The 21,706-nt window shown below is 39.8% G+C and overlaps 1 protein-coding gene across 1 annotated transcript in view; it reads left to right on the top strand.

The window, feature by feature from the left end:
* The first annotated feature begins 1,150 nt into the window (after positions 1-1,150).
* The window catches only part of PAQR3 (progestin and adipoQ receptor family member 3), a 28,392-nt gene continuing 7,836 nt past the window's right edge, over positions 1,151-21,706 (top strand). The window contains exons 1-7 of the mRNA XM_065878344.1: positions 1,151-1,526; positions 4,785-4,947; positions 9,504-9,659; positions 12,583-12,780; positions 14,900-14,990; positions 18,672-18,820; positions 21,467-21,587. Coding sequence (XP_065734416.1) covers positions 1,342-1,526; positions 4,785-4,947; positions 9,504-9,659; positions 12,583-12,780; positions 14,900-14,990; positions 18,672-18,814 — 936 coding nt within the window. The 5' untranslated portion in view covers positions 1,151-1,341 and the 3' untranslated portion in view covers positions 18,815-18,820; positions 21,467-21,587. The remainder of the gene's footprint in view (positions 1,527-4,784; positions 4,948-9,503; positions 9,660-12,582; positions 12,781-14,899; positions 14,991-18,671; positions 18,821-21,466; positions 21,588-21,706) is intronic.

Genomic DNA, 21,706 nt, shown 5'->3' on the forward strand with positions numbered 1-21,706 from the left:
AATAATAGATAACATTTTGGGGGGCTAACAATATGCTCGGCAGTTTTCTCCGAGTGTTACATGGATTCACTGATTTAATCCTTACAACACAAAGTACTGTTATTATCCCCATTTTACTAGTAAGAAAACTGAGACGCAAAGAGGTTAAATACTTGCTAGCTAAGTAAATGGTTGAATTCAAACCCAGGTAGCAAGGCTTCAAAGCCCAGAAGTTAATCAGTAAACCATACTGCCTCTCACACAGCAACTAATATTACTAACACAATAACAAAACATAAATAATAGGCATCATGAATGATTCTCATCATGCATGTAACCAAACAATGGGCTAAAGATTCTACATATATGGATGCAAAACTGATGTTCTGCCCTGTTGCCATTATGAATAAGCATTTGCATCATAATTCGTAGCCGGAGACAAAGCTATAACACTCGTCCCCCAAATTTTGATATATTTCATGTTTATCATTAAGTTCAGTATACTTTCTCATTTCCATTGTGATTTCTTCATCAACCCATTAAATACTTAGAAGGGTTTTGTTTCAATTCCAATCATTTGGGGCTTTTCGGTTTTCTTGTTCATTCCTAGTTTGTCTATTGTGGTCAGGGAAAATACTCTGAATGCTTTTTGGCGCTTTAAATGTGCTGGGGCTTTCTTTATGACTCAGCGTATGCTCGGTTTTGGTATAGTTCCATGTACATCAGTTTTCCTCTATTTCCAACCACTTGCAAAGACTGACCTTAGCCCAGAAAACCTCGAAGGTCCCCTCTGACCCCAAGTGTGTGAGATTCCAAGATAAAAAGTAACCAGTGAAGAGTCAGCTCTAGTTCCTATTTTTCTTCCAGTTACTCTTTTCCCCTTGATTTTCAAAATGTAACACATATTGCTTCTAATTAAAAACAGAATAAGGAAAAAAACCACTTGAATTCGCTGTACAGTACCGCGCTCTTCTCACGGAACAGGAGAGGCCTGCCGCCGCCCGTACGCGCTCGAGCTGCCCGTGAGCCCCGGGCGAATCCCGCAGGTCCTTGCTTACAGGCGCACACGCGCGGACTGCGGCCCCGCCCCCTTCCCAGCCGCGCCGGCCTCAGCCAGGTCCGAGGGGCGGGGCCCGCCGCGGCGTGCTGACGTCAGGGAGGGCTGCGACGCCGCCGGGTCCGCCGGGGTGCTGACGGCGGTGGCCGCCCTGTGAGCGGAGCCCGGCCTGGGCAAAGGCAGGGCCGTAGGACCTCGCGCCACGTCCGGGCTCCGGGGCGGGGGCTGCGGGGGCGAAGCCCCCTCCCCGGGGAGGCGGGGCCTGGGCAAGCTCCCCGCTTGGGGAGCGGCGGCGGCCAGGAAGGATGCATCAGAAGCTGCTGAAGAGCGCACATTATATCGAGCTGGGCAGCTACCAGTACTGGCCCGTCCTGGTGCCCCGCGGCATCCGCCTCTACACCTACGAGCAGATCCCCGTGTCCCTCAAGGACAACCCGTACATCACCGACGGCTACCGGGCCTACCTGCCCTCCAGGCTGTGTATCAAAAGGTACAGTCTGGCCGCCTCCGCTGGGTGCGCCTGGGGGGCGCGCCGGCGGCCCCTCCTCCTCACCTACAGCCTTTTTGTCTGGTCCGCCTGCTGCTTTCCCCGCGTTTCTCCGTGCCCATCATTTCCTAGCTGTCCCAACCTTTTCATCCCTTTCTGCCACCTCTCCTTTCTCGTTGTCTTTCCTTCTTCCGCCACCGGGCTACTTGATCCATGGACTAATGATAGTAACAATGGTCATAATCACTAACTCCTGTGGGGCTTTGCTCTTTACAAAGGAATTTTTACATCCTTTATTCCATTTGGTGCTTATTGGGCTACATGTTGGAATCGACCCCACTGACAATGACTGAGCCATACTTGCCCCTGTGTATACCAAAGCTTTGTTTATTTTTAAGACAGCCCTATGGAAATTCAGATGTTTGGGGCCAGATAAGTGCCTGTATAATAGGAAACAAGTTCACAATGCCATACATTTAGAAATCCTGGTTTATTCATTCAGCAGATAGTATGGAACCCCTGCTAGGTGCCAGGCACCCTACCAGGTCCTGCAAAGAACAGCAGGTATGGCCCTTGTTCTCATGAAAATAATGAGGTCTAGCCTGGGTGACACACATTAAAGAGCTAGTTATACTATTACATAATAACCATTGTGAAGAAACGCTGTGTGGGAAAAGCACTATAGCAAAGAGAGCCTATAACAGGCACTGCCCTCCACTAGAGCACTATAGAAGTGTCTTCAAAAAAGGAATTCCGTCATCATTTAAACTCTTAAAATTGAGTCCCTTGAAAGCCTGGGTTTAAAAACACAAAACTGAAAAATTAGTGTTCTAGTTCTTCGACTAGCTTTCTGTTAAAACTCCCTATATGTACTTAATTACAGGACCCCACTTTAAGAGAATTAAGATACCCATGTTGCTTAGCTCCAGGTCACTGTAGTGACAAACCCCACTGCTGGAATGTGAGCCATTGAATTGTTCAAGCAGCAACCACGTGTTTGATTCTTGATCTTGTTTTTGGCGTGGTCTTACCCCAGTTCCTTTGCCCTGCTTGCCTTTAAATTGCCTCTCTGACTCAGGGTCACAAGGTGACATCACTGTCCATCCCTACTTGGCTTCGATGCATGGCCCACAGTACTTCACAATTTGAATCCTGAGTGCCATTTTCCTCCCCATTGACTCCTTTGCATAAGTTATTACACAAGAAATCAGAGCTGGGCCCTGCTGTGGATGTAGAGTTCCATAAGGATAGAGCAGGTAGTCAGTTGCCTTAAATAGTTTTATACCCACCTCTGCATTCTAATATTAGGGTCCAAATTTCATGGATTAAGGAGTGAAATATAGTGCTTTAGATCTTGGGCTGTTGAGTAAAAAAGACTTGGGTGTGCAGATCTGCCACTTAACAGCTGTGGGACCTTGAACAAAAGTTAGCCTCTCCCAGCCTTATTTTCCCCATTTGTAAAAGTGAGGGTAATTACAGTATATGCCTCAGAAAGTAGTAAGGACGAAATGGGATTGTGTATGTAAAATGCTACACAGAGCCTGGTACATAATAAGCACTCAATAAATGGTGACTTGTTATCACCATGGTCATTGAATTTGAAGCCAAATAGATGATGATGATGATGAAGTTGATTGTTGATTTTGAAGCAGAACAGAGTATAGGTCTAACTTCTCATAGAATAAGAGTAGATCCCCTACAGGGGATATTCTGCTAAGTGCTCTTCCCACCAGCTTGGTCTTTTCCAGGTTCAGCTTTTGCCCTTTGTCTAGAGGGACGAGGACACATTTTGGATATAAGGAGAGGTTTTGTACGTCACAACTGTTCTGCCAATACTCTCTTAGTTGGAAGGAACGTGTCAAGATTATGCCTCTCTGCTCAGTTAATCAGGTTATACTGGGTTTCACCAAATGAAAAGTTCTGAGGCAACAGGCAGAATGTGGTATTGGCTGTCAAACAGTCCTGGGGTTAGATGTGTCTCCTCACATCCCTGCATCTCTTCCCCCACTCCCCAGTATAAGTAGTTTTTATACTTGATGCTTATACAGGATAAAGCCTGAAATCCATGATACAGGAGCCACTTTATCCTTGGTGATCGTCTGATTGTGTGAGACCCTGCTATGTTTATGACATGGGAAAATATGAACCATGGTGACTGCTGCAAATTCAGTATTAGAGTTATACGTTAGTGCTTACCAATAAGGATTCTGAATCAGCGAAGGTCAAAGACTTTAGTTTAAACAAAAGATTAGATTTTGCAAGAGGATTTTAACCTTTAGTCATGACATCACCTTTCTTTTGATAATCTGATGAGTCTTATCCACAGCTGGAGAAACATTTCACAAAATTAAGGAAGGAGCTGGAAGGGACTTGCAGCAGCATCTAATCCAGCTCCCTTGTTTTAGAGATGGAGAAATTGAAGCCAGAGACGTTAAGTGACTTGCTCATGATCCCAGAGCTAATTTGTTGCCCAGGGTGGGAGTGAAGGGACAGTGAGCCTCCTGACTCCTGGTCGGCCGGGAACACTCTGCACCGGCCTGCACTGCCAGGACTACTTAAACTCAAACCAGTTAGGGCGTATTGAAAGAGGGCAATTAGTACTGATAGTAAAAGTAACCTCCTGTCGTTCCAAAATAGGAATAAACTCATGCCACCTGGAAACTAGTTTGGTTTCAAAATAACCACAGCAAAGTTGTTGCAGAATGCCTGTCTTAAAGGACATTTCCAGTGGATCCATTTGCATTTATCCTGCTTCTCTCAAGTCCATTTAACTTTGCACTTGCATGTAATGAGTACTAAAAAGGTATTTTAAGTTCGTGCCTAACCTTATACTTAGCGGGTTTTCAGATACCTATTACTGAGTGTCAGAGTATGGCAGCTAGCACCCAGTTTTAATCTGCTCATTCATTTCTGTAGACATTTAGCATCTAATCTGAGCAAGACACTGTGCTTGGAACAGTAGTGTCATAAAGATGAATCACGCCAGCCGTCAGGGAGTTGATAAGCTGGAGGATGAGGTGGAATTTATACGTAAATAACTCTAATTGAGGAAGGAAATGGTAAGTATAATAGAGGTGAGCAAGAAGAAACTGTAAGATCCCAGGATTGATGGAGATGGTATATCAAATTTAGAAAGGTAAAGATGGGGCTAAGGGCTTAAAGTAGCACGTATTAGATAACCCCCAAATTGTCCGTAACCTTTTAAATGCTGACAGTGAGCGAACAGATACGAATCTGAGCTGCACTTTTGGTTTTTTCCAGTTTGTTTATTTTATCTAATGAGACGGTAAACATCTGGAGTCATTTGCTGGGTTTCCTTCTCTTCTTCACACTGGGAATATATGACATGACATCCGTGTTACCTTCAGCAAGCGCATCCAGAGAAGACTTTGTAATTTGTTCTATTTGCCTTTTCTGCTTCCAGGTAAGTCATTTCACAAACACTATCATTGGTAAAGAGAACTTTAGTCAGACAAGCTTGGGCAGGTGACCTTACTTCACACCCACAACTTGCTTTAAAGAACCCCCAAGTAGCATATAGGTTTTAGCTTATTCACTTTCATAATATAAGCATCCAGAGTATGTTTTTATGAGAGTGTATTTGGATGTTATTAGAGTATATTTGAAATCCAGTAAGTTTTAAAGATTGAGAAAATTTCTTTCTTTTCTCTTCCTTTTTTTAGACCTCTCTGCTTTAAGATTAATACAAAGATAGGAATCTCTGTACTGTGTTTGCCGACTGAAGTAGAACTCTGTTGTCTGCTTAAAACTTGTTTGGGAAGATTTCTCATCTTTTATATGTCTATGCCTTTTGTATTTGTTGTTTCCATACTGTCTTAGTTTTAATGTCTTGTTTTGTTGCTATTAATCTTTTCTCTCACTTTAATGTTAATTTCCTTTGGGCCTTTTGCACGTGCCTGATTTCAGATACTTTCAGTTTCTTCTCCTCTGTAGCCTCTTGTATGTGTTCCTCAGCACTTTAATTTTTCTTCCGGGATCTGTAACAAAGTGCCTTTAAAAGTTATGTTTAGGGCTTCCCTGGTGGCGCAGTGGTTGAGAGTCCGCCTGCCGATGCAGGGGACGCGGGTTCGTGCCCCAGTCCGGGAAGATCCCACATGCCGCGGAGCGGCTGGGCCCGTGAGCCATGGCCGCTGGGCCTGCGCGTCCGGAGCCTGTGCTCCACGGCGGGAGAGGCCACAGCATTGAGAGGCCCGCGTAACGCAAAAAAAAAAAAAAAAAAAAAGTTATGTTTAATAATTTTTCAAACAGGTAATTCTGAAAAGGAAAACTAACGTGGACCAGTTGATATTTTTTAAATTTAAAAAAAAAAAATGAAGAGAGTACAAAAAAAAAATCATAAAAATGAAAAGAAAAAGCTATCATGCCTCTCCCTCCAAACGGAGGCCAGCACTCCCTGCAGTTAACCTGCTGCTACTCTGAGAGGGGAATCGATAAGTAAACGGCACAGGTGTTGCTTTCATTGTGTAATAGTCAGTTTCAGGCCTTCATCATTTGACTCAAAACTTTGGACTTACATGATCAAGAAACACACTGGGAACATCTCTCTCCCCCTTTTCTTCTAATTCTAGCTCCTAGAACCATATTTTAAATTTCTTTGAGGGGAAGAATACTCTGTATTTTTGTGTTCTTATTAGAAAATTATTTTTTCTTTAAGTGTTTTTTAAAGTATACTCTTTCTCAGGTTTAATTTTTGTCCTGACCGGAGCCTAAACAGCTCTTTAAAATCTATCCCAATTTTTAAAATGGAAATGAATCAATTTCTCCATACTTAATTTTTAGATGTATCTTATAGACTAAGATGTGCTTAATATAAGAAAAATTGGTTTATACTCTACTGTTATACAGATATTATTTCCTTTGAGGATCCCACATGTTTTCCTCTACCCCAGGCCTGCCCTTTATCCACCCAGCCACAGCTGATGTTATTTCAGGGAACACACATTCATTTTCATAATGGTTTAAGAAAGCAGTGCATTGCAAAACTGAGAAGACGAAATAAATAAAACAATTGCCAGTGAAGAAACACCCAAAGTGGTTAGAGTGACTTGGATTGTTTAGCAGGGCAGTAGGATCCTCTTCTCCTAACTGCTAGTGCACTGATCTTTCTGTTACACACAGTACAGCTTCTAAAGACAAACGAGCACATTTTTCCTACTTACAGATACCATTTTTATTATGTTTATGAAATTATAACTTGTTCACCCAATTTCCCCAAACTCTTAGAGTTAGCAGGCAGCATGGTAAACCATAAATATATGTATTAATATTGATTTACATTTAATTTTTTAAAGATATAACATTTTTACTTCTACCCTTTTCACATGCTCAGTGCTTTCCTACCAACCAGATTTTTTTAATAGAGTACATTCTGAATAGTAGAATGTAATTTTAGGGGCTTTGAAGTCTTTCTATCTTAGAGAAGAATAGAATCTGAGAACACCTTTCCCTAGATTCAGTTCATTAACATTCAGTTCAAGAAATATCTTTTTAACACCTCTTATCCACATCCAGGCACTAAGCCAGGCATCGGGAATGCAGTGCTGAACAAAACCAGCCTGTCATAAAGGTCAAGTCACCCAGGTAGGTGAGCAGAAGGGAGAGTGAGGCAGGGCGACGAAGCAGAAAAAAGAGTGCCTGAAGGCCCAGAAGCAAGAGACAGCTTAGCACTTTCTGGACCTGTATGTGCTGGTGTTTGTGGTTAAACCCTAGGAAAATGGAGAAAGGTAAGGCTGGAGAGATAGGCAGGAGCCGGATCCCGAGGCATTTGGTTCTCATGGCAAGGAGCTTAGATGTAGGATGTCATACTGTAATTACCTGTCCACCTGGATGGAGTGAGATACTCCACAGAAGGAAACTTTCCAGAAAACGGAGACATACTCAATGCCAGATAATTTTTCAGTCAGTTTTTTAAGCAACTCTAACAACACGTCCCTTTTAAAACAGAACATACTGAGTCTGGGTTAACTTTTCTAAAACTCAGATGTTCTCTATGAATACCATATATTCTACTTTCCTCTTGATACTGTAGTTTTTCTCTTTCCACTTTTATTTACCTTTTCACAATGAAATTAGCTTTATTGTTGTTATTATTACCATAACATAAACTCATGTAGAAATTCAAGCAAACACAAAAGTATTTGGAAGAAAGTAAAAGTCATTTGAAATTCCACTTCCACATTTGACATTTGGGTTCAGCTTCCTCCAGACGTTTGTGTATCACAGCTGCCTCACACCTGCCTGCCTGCCTTTCCTATCTACCTCCTTCTGAGCTGTGGTCATCTCTGTGCTTGCTGTTTTGTGTCACTCAGCATTGTGATAATGAGATCTTTCCCTGTCAGTGAGAATATACACCTTCATGCTCTCTGAATTTACTGTGTTTTATCTCAGGGATAATCAGAGAAAACAAATAACCAAGCTTCTTAGAGTTATGTTTAATTGGGTCAATAAACTCTGACTTGTAATAGCCAAAGCCACAGACTGTTAAGGATTTTAGATAGTGGATGAAGAAATGAGATCGTGGCTAGGAACCTTGTTTCGAATATTGATATTGAGGCTCTGGGGACTTAGGTTTGTTTAATGGTCAGACTGCAGAATAGCGAGATGACCATTTATCTGGCCCATTTCCCCTACCCCCACTGTCCCTGGCTTAGTGTAGGCTCTAGTCATTGCTTCCTAGGGCTATGCCTGTAACCTCTCATCTCAGCCTTTCTGTAAGGGTGCACTTAAAATTTTCAGAAGTATCACACAGAGCCCATAATACTGAGGTTAAAACTCCTTGATGTATAGGATCTGTCATAATCATATCATGAAGAAGGCCACATAGCATTCCTTAATGATGCTGTGCTTCTCAGTATGCTGCTTCTCCTATGGGCCCTCCAGTAAACCTGTGCACACCTTTATTTATGTCCTTGATGAGTGCCAGGTCAACTTAAGGTACAGCTCAGGTGGCAACCCTCCTATGAAATATGTAGCTCTTTTCTGCCCACCACTCCCACCCACAAGTACACACATGCACCCACAGACCTGGTACTCTCCCTCCTCTATTTTCTAACTGTGCTCTGCACTGACTTTTCCTATAGGACTTCCTATATCACCATTTGTTCACTTGTTTCTGAAAAATCTCTTTGAGAGTAGAGGTTTCATCTTTGTATCCCCACTGTAGACACGCAGTAGGTATTTAATGGCTAGAGGGAGTTCAGCTGTAGAAACCTTATCAATCTTCAGAGTAACTGATAGAATTACATTAGCTTTGCTCTCAATCTGATAACGTATAAAGTCAGCATAAGTCATAATTATTTTTCCTTGAACGCAGCAAAGCTGTGTTTAACTTAGAAGTAAACTCTATACAATGAAGTCTCATACAGACATAAAAGGTCTTAAATTAAGTGAAAAAAACAAATAGCAGAACAGACTGTATGATTCCGTTTGATTAAGAAGTATATATGGTGTTCTCGTGTGTGTGGACTTCTATATCATAGGTGTTTGATATGTTTATTGAAAATATCTGGAAGGACACAAAAAAGAAGTTATCAGTGGCTCCCACTGGAGAATAGATTGACTGGGAGGGGTTTATTTTTTTTTACATCATACAATTCCATATTCTTTGGTTTATTTTTCTTTAAGGACATGTATTCTGTAGTAAGTAGTTTTTGAAAGGAAGCTTATTCATAGATCAAAATAAGCTTCAGTAGATTTCCTTCTACTGCACTGTTCATTAAATTTTTTATGTTATAAAGTAGTTATCATTATAGATTTCTTTCTTTATGACTATTGTCCCCATTTTACCCATGAGGAACTGAGGCTTAGGGAAATGACATACAGTCAGGCACAAAGCTAAGGTCCATGTCCAGGTCTCTTTGGCTGAAAAGCCTGGACTTGCTGCTGAACGTCATGCATGAGTTGCTTTTGTGTTTTTGTTTGTTTGTTTCACTTTGCTAAGACTTGTTTTATTTTCCATAGATCTGTATGCTTTGCTCTGTGGGCTATCATCTTTTTTCCTGCCATCGATCAGAAAAAACCTGTCGAAGATGGATGGCATTAGATTATGCAGGAATTTCTATTGGAATACTGGGCTGCTATGTCTCTGGCGTATTTTATGCATTTTATTGTAATAACGTAAGTAACTTAAAACATTTTACATTCTACCTTTCTTATATAGGTCTTGGGTGTTCTTGCCATGGTTCCCTTGAACTTCTGAATAAGCACATAATTAACTAACTTAGAGAAGAAACGAAAGTCTGGTGGAGGCATAAACTCCTTTTTCAAAAGGACCCTGTGATTTCTAACATCTATTATCAGTTCCTATTCCCTTCACTAACCTGGAAAGGAATGGAAAATAATATACATATGTTGTTATTTTCTGAAACTTAACGTAAACATTAAATTATTAATGTTTCCCCACTAAACCCATATAGCTACATGGTTCCTCAGATGTTCATTATATGTCTTTTATTTTTGTGTCTATAGAGTTGAAGGTAAAGTTAGCACTTGTTAAAATTATGAAGTTAGCTGCTGCTTTCCATTTTCCCTTCTTAACCTTTACTCCTCTCTCAGTGAGAAAAAAACAAAAGGTATATCTGCGAGTGTGTTGACCCGTATTCTTATATAAGAAATATGTTTTCCTTTCCTTAGTCTTATATTTGGAGGCAGGTCTAGAGACAGACCAGATGGGTTGTGAGTGTCTTTAACAAACATGTGTCTATTGTGAGTTCTAGATCAACTCTTCTTTCTGACCCTAAAGTTACAAAAGTCAGTTTTTGCCTTGTGCAAAGCAGCATTTGAAACACTGTGATCAAATTATACAGCAACTGATCTAAATATGTTGGCCAACCAAACTACCTCCTCTCCTCATGTCCCAGCCAAGAAGGCAAACTGAATCTTCCTGAGGGCTCAGTACATCTCAAGGCCTCCCATTCAGAAAGTCCCCATTGACCCTACTCTCTTTTCCTCCTGCTCTCCTACCATACGTTTGTTTTTGTTTTCTGTTTATCCTTTTAGTTCCTTCCCTTTCAGAGCCAAGACTGAGCCGCTCTCCCAGGTGCAGTGTGCCTACTAGTCACAGGAGTAGAGCCTGTCGTGCCCGAGCCCTCCCCGTGGAGCAGGTGGTCCAAGCCATATCCCCAGCCTTCACTTTCTAGGAGGATTGGCTGCAGTGCAGGGGTCCTCTGACTGTTGGGAATTCTTAAGTAGGACCTTTGTTGCTACGCAATAATAGAAAACTGTCAACACTGCTGGAGTGTAAAACTAGCAAAGCGAAAAATCATAATTTGGTTTGAATGTAAGAACATTATTAATTGTAGCCACTTATACGTGAGCCATTTGCTTTTTAGGCCTGATTACGTTGGAACATAAGCTTAAAATTAAATGTACATGCCATTTACCTTGTAAATTGATTTGGTTTTAATAGTAAACTATTCATATCTACTCACCTTTCACAACTTATTCATTTTGCATGAAACTGTATCTTTAAAAATAAAAGGCTTGTGAGTACAGTCATGTAATATTAGAATTGTTTTGCTTATTATGTATTTCTCTGAAACCTGTTTTTTGTTTACCTCTTCCCAAATATATCTGATCATCAAAGAGACTAGTGGGACACTTTTTGTAAATCTCTTTTCAGAAACACTAGAAGTCCAAGGTAGATTAAAGAGAAAAAAAAAAAGGACTGTTAGAGCTAATACAGTCCATGATCATTTAAAAGGAAAAGTTTTCTTCCCTCTGGTATCTTATCATTTCCAAATATTCAGTTGCTATAGTGGCTCTTTACCTTTTAAGGAACACAGACTGCTTTGAGAATGAGATTGAAAACTATGGACCCTCCATCCCGGATAATGTGCGTTTGGGCACAGACTGACCTGTCATTTTGACGTGTGAATTTCAAGAAGTGTAATGGTCCCAGAGAAGTCCTTGGAGCCCGGGTTAAGAACTCTGTCCTAGGTGATGCTAACTTTTGAGCGTCAAGACCAGCTTTTCAACTGCTCGTTTAGATACCTAAATATTCTATAAGTCCTTCAAACTTGATATATTTTTAAATGAACATTCTTTCATGCTTCCCCATTTTCTCCCCCCCAACACACACACACACACACACACACACACACACACACACACACACACTCACTCTGGATCGTCTTTGTTCATTTGCTTATTAGTACAAGCCATTTGCATGGCCTTTCATACTAGAAACAGTTGAGCCATCCTCTACTGCCCTCTCAGACATCTACCTTGCTCAACAAAAGTCCATGCTCCTATTTTCTCCTTGAATCAATTATTCTATAATAATATCGGCTAGCTGGCTTCCTGTCATCTCTATTTTTCACTGATGTCAGAGTTATTCTAATAAGTCAGTTGGAAAAACAACCATGTCATCTCATTCTTCAAGGACTCTGCTATTCCCTCAGTGCCAGCATGATAAAGTACAAATACTTAGCCTGACAGTACATCTGCCTTTCAGCCTCCCTTTGTAAAACTTCCTTGCTCTGTGTGCTGTTCCTTTTCCTTGAGAGCTCCCTCTTCTCGTGAAAATCTTATGTATTCCTCAAGCCCCAGCTGAGATGTCATTTCCTCTGTGAAGCATTTTTTAGCTAATCCAGGTATCAATTGCTCCCTCTTCTGTAGTTCTACAACATTCTCTTCACAGCCCAGTTACAGTACTTATCATTAGATTATAATCATTGGTTTATATGTCTGCCCCTCTCATAGCCTATGAGCTCACCCACTGAGAGAGCCCCTGTCATAGTCGTCTTTGTTTCCACAAGACTTATATTGCCTCGGCCTATAATAGGTACTCAGGAGATGCTTTTGTGTGAATAAATATGTTCTTCACCAGCTCACTTTGGGATCTGGTTTATCATCCTAAGAAACCTAGCAGTCGTACGCAACATGCGTTGTTTTAAGGAAGGAAGGCAATCATGTTTGGAAATGAAAATACCAAATGAATAGAATTTGGAATGTATAATGTAGAAGCCAAAACTGAAAATTACTCTTTTCCTTCCCTTATTGTTAATAACAATTAAAATGTGATTTCCTTTCATTCTAGTACTGGCGTCAAGTGTACTTGATCACAGTGCTTGCTATGATCCTGGCGGTGTTCTTTGCTCAGATTCATCCCAATTACCTCACACAGCAGTGGCAGAGGCTCCGTTCTATCATCTTTTGTTCTGTTTCGGGATACGGAGTGATCCCTACTCTTCACTGGGTTTGGCTCAATGGAGGAATCGGTGCTCCTATTGTACAGGTAGGTTGGGTGTGGTCAGTATTTTTCCCATTTTTTTTTTTTTGTCCTTTCAATTTTATTCCTTTCAGTAAAGTAATGTAATCAGGCCAAGAAGGTGGATCTTTGTCATTTGAGGGCACATTTCTAATTGCATAATGATGCAATAATTTTTCACATCTATATAAATAAATAAACATACCTTGTAGTTATAGAAGTCTAACTGTTTTCTTCTGAGATGTATTTCTATGAGATGATGCATTCTTAATTCTCTTTCTGTTACCCATAGGTTGTAAATACCCAAGTCCTTACTGTAGAGGAGGACTCCCAGGTTTCCAGCTTTGTCATCTGAGGCAGGGATAATGCCAGTAGGAGCAGTTGATTTGTTTGTTTGTTTGTGGAGGAAAAGGAGTTGGGAAGGATTTCTTCTTGGACCTGAGTTTGAGCTTCCCGTGGGATGTAGAGGTGGAGATAGGGTCAGGATTTAGCTTGGAGTTTGAGACTGGTGATGGAGATTTGACAGTCATTACTGTCTTGGTAGCTAGAGCCATGGGAGCATATTCCACCCAGCAAGGAAAATATATTGAAAAATAAAAGACAGTTAGTTATTATGGGGGGAACAGTTGGAGTACATTAGGAAGAACCTCAGTGAGAATTCCTCAGCATGCTTGAGAAGGGAATTAGAAGTAAGACTTAAGTTCTTAGAGATTTATATAAAAATACCTTAAGTGTGTGCTAGAGAGTAAACTTGAGAATTTTTAACATAACTAATTATGCCAAGAAATCTAGAAGAAATCGCATACACTTGTTGCAATGGGACCTTTGGAATATAGGGATTTAAATGCAGGTTTTATTCAAAGGAATTATGTATATATTTTTTTTTACAAGAGAGGGACTAAAAGTAGGCGTACGTACTGTTGGCAACAGCATGGTGGAAAGCATCTGCATATAAAACTAAAAAGAAAGGAAGTCTGTGGTGTAGTGAATTGAGTGATATGATCTGGCTATCTTGCCAACTTGAGGATGACGGTGATGCTTTCTTTATAAGATTAGGAAATTAGGAGAAAGGTGAGATAGTAGTGAGGACTAACTTCAGTGATTCCGATATCTGTGAAAACATTATTTTTCTGACAGTTTCAATGCCCAGAAAATAGAATGGGGAAGTGCCACTCTAGATTTAATCCTAACCACAAATGAATAACTAAGTACTGACATAGAAGTGAGTGAAATTTTGGGATGAGGGAAACACATCCTTTTATGCTTATCGTGACAAAGAAAGAGAACCAGACCCATTAAGCCAGTAGATTTTGAAGAAATTCAGAAAAGGGGAAAAAAAAAAAAAAAGGGAACAATCCCGTGTTCAGCAAAAAAAGATGGAAAGAGAGGCACATAACCAAAGATGAACAGTTCCAAAGAGCTAATTGTGGGAGGCAGGGCGAAGCTGTGTTCTAGAATGTTTGCAGAATCTGAGGTTGATTAGTCTGAGGGTATAGGATTTAGGGGAGGGGGCCCATGATGATTCTCAAGTATCTGTTAGAGGGAAGAGAAATAATCTGTCTTTCTTTCTTAAATGGCTTCTTGGTAAATTAGGTTTATAACCAGAAGTAGGAACAGCATGTATAAATTAGAGCTGGCTGATTTTCTTAGAGCAAGGAAACGCTTTCCAAGAGAGCTGTGAGATGGACAGCTTTGTAGAGTAGTATTCAAGAGAGCCATTTATCTGGGGTGTGGAACAGATTTCATTGTTGGGCCAAGCCTCTTGGCTCCTTTCCAGCCACAAATCACTGTTTAGTCTCTCCGTATTCAGCTGGCAACTCCATTCCCATACGTATTCCACCCTATGTTATAGATGGAGTTGGACGCCCTTAGGACCTAAACTATGTTGAAGCTTTAGCTGCCCTGGTGCCCTGACCTTTAGGGTTGTCTCTGTGTTCCAGTCCTCTGGACTGCTTCCTGAAGTATTGAGAGCAAGCTTTCTCTCGTTGGAGACTGTCTGCAAAAGCAATTCAGATTTAACACACTTAAATCCCACCTATGAATTCTGCTCCTGTGTGTTGTCTAATTCTATGAATTAGATTTATAAGAAATGGAGAATTCAATCACAGTAGGCAAGATCTGTGGAAAAATATGTTTTGCTTTTCAGGACTTTGCACCCCGTGTAATTGTGATGTATGTGATTGCTCTTCTCGCTTTCCTATTCTACATTTCCAAAGTTCCAGAAAGGTATTTTCCAGGTACGTATCACTTGTATAATGGTTTTCTAACTTTACTCTAAATATATAGTTAGAGGTATATGTTTCAGAGCATCAAAACTTAGATTTTTTTTCCCCAATATTATTGATTATAGAATGGCTCTTCTCTTCTCAAATGTTATCTAAGGTATTTTCCAGGTACGTATCACTTGTATAATGGTTTTCTAACTTTATTCTAAATATATAGTGGAGGTATATGTTTCAGAGCATCAAAACTTAGATTTTTTCCCCAATATTATTGATTACAGAATGGCTCTTCTCTTCTCAAATGTTATCTAAAACTTGAACTTTCTAATGGCTTTCACAGACTTTGTCTTTCACTGTCACAATATGAGTTGAGTCCAGTAGATAGGGTCACCACCATTTCACAATTATGAACTCCCAGCCACTGCTTTTTGTGGAGCACTAGTTAGCAGTTACCATTTACTTCTTTGTGTACCAGCTTATGCTTAAAAATTAATTTATCAATATATGTGCGAGATCCATAAAACAAACAAGAGGCAAAGGAAAATAACAGGATAATGAAAAGAAGCCAGGTTTAGGATTACTTCATAATGTATCTATCGTAAGTTTCTATAAAAGAAAGCCCATCAGTCTGGCTTTCAGCTTCCTGGCACCCAGTGGTAAGAGGAAATTAATCTAAGTTAAGGGTCTTCATGTCCCCAAGATACACACAATCCAGGAACTTAAGAGAAGGACAGATTTCCCTGCTTCTTCAGTCCAGAGGAAAACGTCTTCTGATAGAAAATAACTAACAGGACACTGGGTAGAGTGAATAATGTTCTCCACAACATGTATTTGCTTGTTTAGGAGCTTCAGCTCTGGAGTCAGACTGCTTGGGTTCAAATCCCCTGTCAGCCACTTTCTAGCTGCATGAGCTAAATAAGTCACATAAGCTTTCTCAGCCCAGTTTTCTCTTCTGAAACATGAAGATAATACATTTCTCTCTTGGGGTCATTGTGTGGATTAGATGAGAAAGTGCACATGAAACATTTAGCACAGTTCCTCGAGAGTAGTGAGCACTCAGTAAATCTTAGCAATTGTTATTATGATGCCCCTCAACCCCAGTTTCATAAATGAAATATGTGGCTTAGGAAGGGACAGAATGATGCAAGTCCAGGTGACCTTTGGCTCAAGTCAAGAATAACAAGAGACATAAGGCAGTGGTCTTTCGGTTTGGGGGCTAGAAGTAGGGGAGCAGTGTAAATTCAAATTGCAAATTGTCTTCCCTTCTTCCTGGGTTAAGAACCTCTTCCACAGTGAATCAAAGATAGGACTGTGCCGCTCGTCATGTGTGTTGGGGAAGAAGAAAGGATGAGAAACCCCGAACTAGAGCACGAATAGACTGCAGAACCTCAGGCATTCCTCTCTGCACTTGACTTTTCTCCACTGAGTTTTAAATAAGGACGGACTACAACGAAGAACCTGAATATAAACATTAGGATTTGGGAACGTAACTAGGACATGTCCCTGAATTGAAGACCACCCATCTGCCAGGCAGGGTCAGAATTCTCCTCAGAAAAAACAGTTTTGGTAAAATACATTTTTGTATCACTTTATTAATAATTATTTTATTATTAATTTCTTCATCATAGATGTAGAAAATTAACCAATGCAAGTTGTCTGCACTCTGATTATGGACATAGTGTTTTTAGGCCTTAAAATATTCAGATCAAAAGTTCCTACTTGGGGACTTCCCTGGTGGCGCGGTGGTTGAGAATCCGCCTGCCAGTGCAGGGGACACAGGTTCGAGCCCTGGTTCAGGAAGATCCCACATGCCGCGGAGCAACTAAGCCCGTGCGCCACAACTACAGCTACTGAAGCCTGTGCGCCTAGAGCCTGTGCTCCGCAACAAGAGAAGCCACCGCAATGAGAAGCTGGCGCACCACAGCGAAGAGTAACCCCCGCTCGCCGCAACTAGAGAAAGCCCGCGTGCAGCAACGAAGACCCAATGCAGCCAAAAATAAATTTAAAAATTTACAAAAAAATTTTTTTTAAGTTCCCAGTTGTCTGATATAGGGCACCTATAAAAGGTCAAACGTTATGTAACTTAACTTTTCTCAAGATGAGCTTGACATAAAACATGCCCCATGTAGCTGAATGTGTGCAAGTACAGGTACATTTGAGCAGAGATACAGAGATCATAAAAAATGAAACATTCCTTGTCTGGCCAGTCCTCATTTATTACCTGGCTCTAAAGAGAAACATGTTGTAGTGGTGGTGAGATGGTGGGCAAATACTGTGAAATCAAAAAATTTAAACCTAAGAACTTACTTTCAGCTCAGGTTAATTTTTTTTTTTAGTATATAAACATCACAATGGTGTTTAAGGGGTCAGGGATCCCCAAGATGTCCATGGACAGAATTCAGTGAATCTGTAATACTTGTATTACAAACTAATCAGTTTTATTTATAATCCTCAGTGTTTTATGCTTTTAAAAATGAGTCTATCGGGGCTTTCCTGGTGGCGCAGTGGTTGAGAGTCCACCTGCCGATGCAGGGGACGCGGGTTCGTGCCCCGGTCCGGGAAGATCCCACATGCCACGGAGCGGCTAGGCCCGTGAGCCATGGTCGCTGGGCCTGCGCGTCCGGAGCCTGTGCTCCACAGTGGGAGAGGCCACAGCAGTGAGAGGCCCGCGTAGTGAAAAAAAAAAAAAAAAATGAGTCTATGAGCTTCACTAGGCTGTCAAAGTGTTCCATGGCACCAAAAAGTGGCTAAGAACCTCCACAGAAAAGATCCTGTTGACTTATACTTTAAAATCTACTTGCTATACTGATTATTATTCTTGGTAAGAGAAGACAGAGAAGGTTAGAGAATATTTACAGGGTTGGCCAAAAAGTTCGTTCGAGTTTTCCCATAAAATAGTACGAAAAACCCGAACGAACATTTTGGCCAACCCAGTACATTACATGACCATAGAAGCACCATGAGTAAGAAAAAATTATTTACATTTAAATGTCTATGGCTCTGTATTTTGTTATTTATTTTGTTGTTTTCCAAGATGCTTCCCACATGTTAGTTATTTAATCTCCTTGGAATTTAAACTTGTTTAACCACAAAGAGAAATGGAGTAATTTTCCTAAGTTGTATATGAACTAATCAGCCTTAGTTAATTAACTCATTACTAATTACATTTTGCAAATTGTTCCATTAGTCTGATAGCACAAGATTCAGGTCTGAGCTTTCTCCCTACACACCTGCTTAAAATAAAAAGTGCTTCAAGTAGACTTATACCCAAACACAACCGTGTATCTGCTTCATACCTAATAAACTCCATGATTTGTAGCACTAATATCCTCTGCTTCTCTCATGTAATGTCTTTTCTTCACCAGGTATGTGAGTTGAGACATGGGAGACAAAAGGTCAAATTCCTAAAATTAACCACATCTTGATTTTGAAAAGACATTTGGAATAGTATTTCTAAAATTCACCAGTATACTTAATGAATTTAAAACCTTACAGTCAGACTCAAATATGAATTAACATTTTTTTAGAAAACATTTCAGTCTGAATTAATCTCCAGTCGGTCTCCAGATACTCTGAGACTGCCCAAATCTTGTTGCTGCTCAGTCATATTTCCAGGGCCAGAGATGGAAATATATTTTTATTTTAATATCAAAATAATTACAGTCAATATTCTTTTCTCTCTACCTTCCCTTCCAGGACAACTAAACTACCTCGGATCAAGCCACCAAATATGGCATGTCCTTGCAGTAGTGATGTTATATTGGTGGCATCAGTCAACAGTATATGTCATGCAGTACAGACATAGCAAGCCTTGTCCTGACTATGTTTCACATTTGTGAATTCAGGTATGGCCACCTGGTGTGTTCAGTTATTAAGCAATATATAACGGGGAGTTGTATACCCCACTATTTCTAAGATTCCCATTCGTTTTTCCTTTTCCCTCTGGTTTGATATATCATGAGTAATACTTTATAAAAATGGAAAAATATACTTGGGGATCTGTAAGAGTAACTGTTTTATGGGCCCTTAAGACTGCTAATTTGCTGCTTGTACAGAAAGTGAAAATTAGTTGGCATTCATAACAAACATCTGAATGACAATGAATGTGAAGCCAGTGTAGAAATAGTACTCCTTTTACTGAACACCAGCTTAACTTCCTTAGGAAGGGCTCACCTCCGTTATAAAATGGAGTCCTCTTGTGTGATTCCTTTAATAGGAGATACGTAGACTAGATGATCAAGTTTAAGTGCCTAATCAAGGCAAGGTTTGCGATAGCCTGTCACAAGCTGATATTGACTTTGAGTCATCGCTGGCCTGTCAATGGATGGTTTGTGAGAAACCGGCACTTAAGATAGTGTTTCCTTCAGCTGTAGGTTCTCTTCTCCCTAGGAACATTGGATTTTTTAGTTTGCTAGAAGAAAAACTTTAAACACCTTCTCCTTTAAGTTGAGAGAGGCATTGAGAAAGGGAAAAGAACGTGCATCGTCATTTCCCATCAGGTAAAAGTCATGTTAAGAACCGATTACATGACCAGGCAACAAATTCTGTGGTCTAATAACCAAGTTATTAGCCATTTAAGCTTTTCAATTTCAAATATTATTTAATTCCATATAATAATTGAGCTCTTGGCAGTAGACGGTAGATTTGGGGTTCCAAAATTCCTATAACAGAAGACTTTTCACTTCCCTTGAGTTTGCAGTCTTAAAGTTCCTGGTGATAGGGGTTCCCAGGTACATGGGTGCTACTTTCAAGGGCATAGAATCCAGATGGCCCAGTTCTTGACCCTGAAATGAACCTTAAGCCTTAGAACAAAGTCATGCAGATGCCCCAGTTGATGAGATGATTATTCACCCGTGCTCTGGTCTTTCTCTGTTTATGCATGTGTTAGTATTGCACTGATAACTCACAGTATTGATATACACTATCTAATATTTGGGCCTGAAACTGCATTGTATATACTTAAAAAATAGATCTCGCTGCCCCATCATACAACATAGCACTCTTGTTCTCTGGTCTTTTCATATGCATAAGTTAAATCCCATAAAGCAGTCATTCATAAAAACATGTTGTTTATTGGAATATAAAATATTACCCAAGTTTCTTAATGGGTTGACATGAACTGCTTTAAATACTGGTGTATCTTCAGAACATCGGAATTTCTAAGTATCAGGAGGTGTTGACTGATGGTGAAGCTTATTCCCAAAATGTCATTTATACATCTGATATTTGGAATGTGAAGTTAATGTGCCTCGGTTTATGCATCTGTGAAATTTTGTATTTCTTTTCAGTGTAGTGTTTTGGGAATATGAATTCCCCATTCTAGTATCTCAGCGAGGAGAATTCTCCCCCAGGAGGCTAAGGGCACGCCACATTATACCCCTTATTATGATGGAACGCCACTTTGAAAATGGCCACTTTACCTCATAGGGCCAGAAATCTGATTCATATGTTAAGTGAAAGAAGATTTTGGTGAAATGATAATAGGATATATTTTCCCTAAAGCATCCCTTATTGGCTTACATGGTATTATTGCTTTTAAACAGATATTTTGTCATTTTGGTCAAACAGGATATACTGCGTAGTTATAATTAATATAAAAAAGGAGGAGAAGTCTAGTTATTTTAGGTCTGGTGCCATTTTTTTATTAAAAAATCTTCTCAAAATAAAAACATATTGAACTTTAAATTTCATTTTCTTTTCATTTTTAGAAATAGTCTTATTTTTTGTTGTAGTGTATGAATTATTTAATACTTGCCATCTGAATTAATCGATAAAAAGACCATACTTTAAGACTGTTCTTGAATTTGAAAAGCATACAGGTCTGACTGTAAAGGAGAACTAAATTATACCATGTAAACATTTCATCTTTTTATGAAAATATTAAATATTGTAAGAAAGTTCTTTTTATCTTTACTATAATGTACTTATTAGGGAATGAATGAATGAAGGTGGATTGCTGTCAACTATAAACACTTCTGTATATCAGCATTTATTGACCACCTACTGTGTGCACATCACTACTGGCAAAATTTTTAAGACGTTGTTAACATTAAAGAATATTTAAAAATTGCCTATGAATCTGAGCCTTGTAATAATGTATATTTATTTTTGTTTTGTAGATTTATTAAAATAAGATTAGAAGTACACTATTCAGCTACAGTACTAAAAAAGACTGGTTTTAATTTTACCAGTGTGTAAACTATAAAAGCTCTTTACCTACAGATTTACATTTTAAAATTATTCATGGCTGTTTTAAATTGTCTATAGTGATTTGTAAGGTTGTAGTTAATTCATCTAAGAGAATTATCTTTCTATATAAAACCACTTTCAAATAGCAAGATAGTGCTTGTCTTTCTTGTTACACTGAGTGCGGTTCACGAGCTGCATGGCAAAATATGTATTTATTATGTAAATAAACTGCGTTTACTAAATATGTTAAGTGCTGCTTGTCATTCTTTATAATACGTAACAGCTTCACAATCATATTTTAGAATCAGGAATGAAGCTTCAGGGAATGTGTGTCACATCTTAAAGGCATCCCGCCTGGACAGAGTAACCGATTTGAAGATTGTGATTGACTGGCATAAAGCTGTACAGCTCTCCATTTGGCAGGTACCTACCTAGAGATATCCTTTGCCCTGCATTAAATATCAAGGGGCAAAGCCTGCATTTCTGGATTCCTGCTGAGCTGAGTAGGTCTGTATTCACTTGTAATTATCATTCCGGGTAAT

The sequence above is a fragment of the Phocoena phocoena genome, chromosome 5, assembly GCF_963924675.1.
Source record: "Phocoena phocoena chromosome 5, mPhoPho1.1, whole genome shotgun sequence".
Lineage (NCBI taxonomy): Eukaryota > Metazoa > Chordata > Mammalia > Artiodactyla > Phocoenidae > Phocoena > Phocoena phocoena.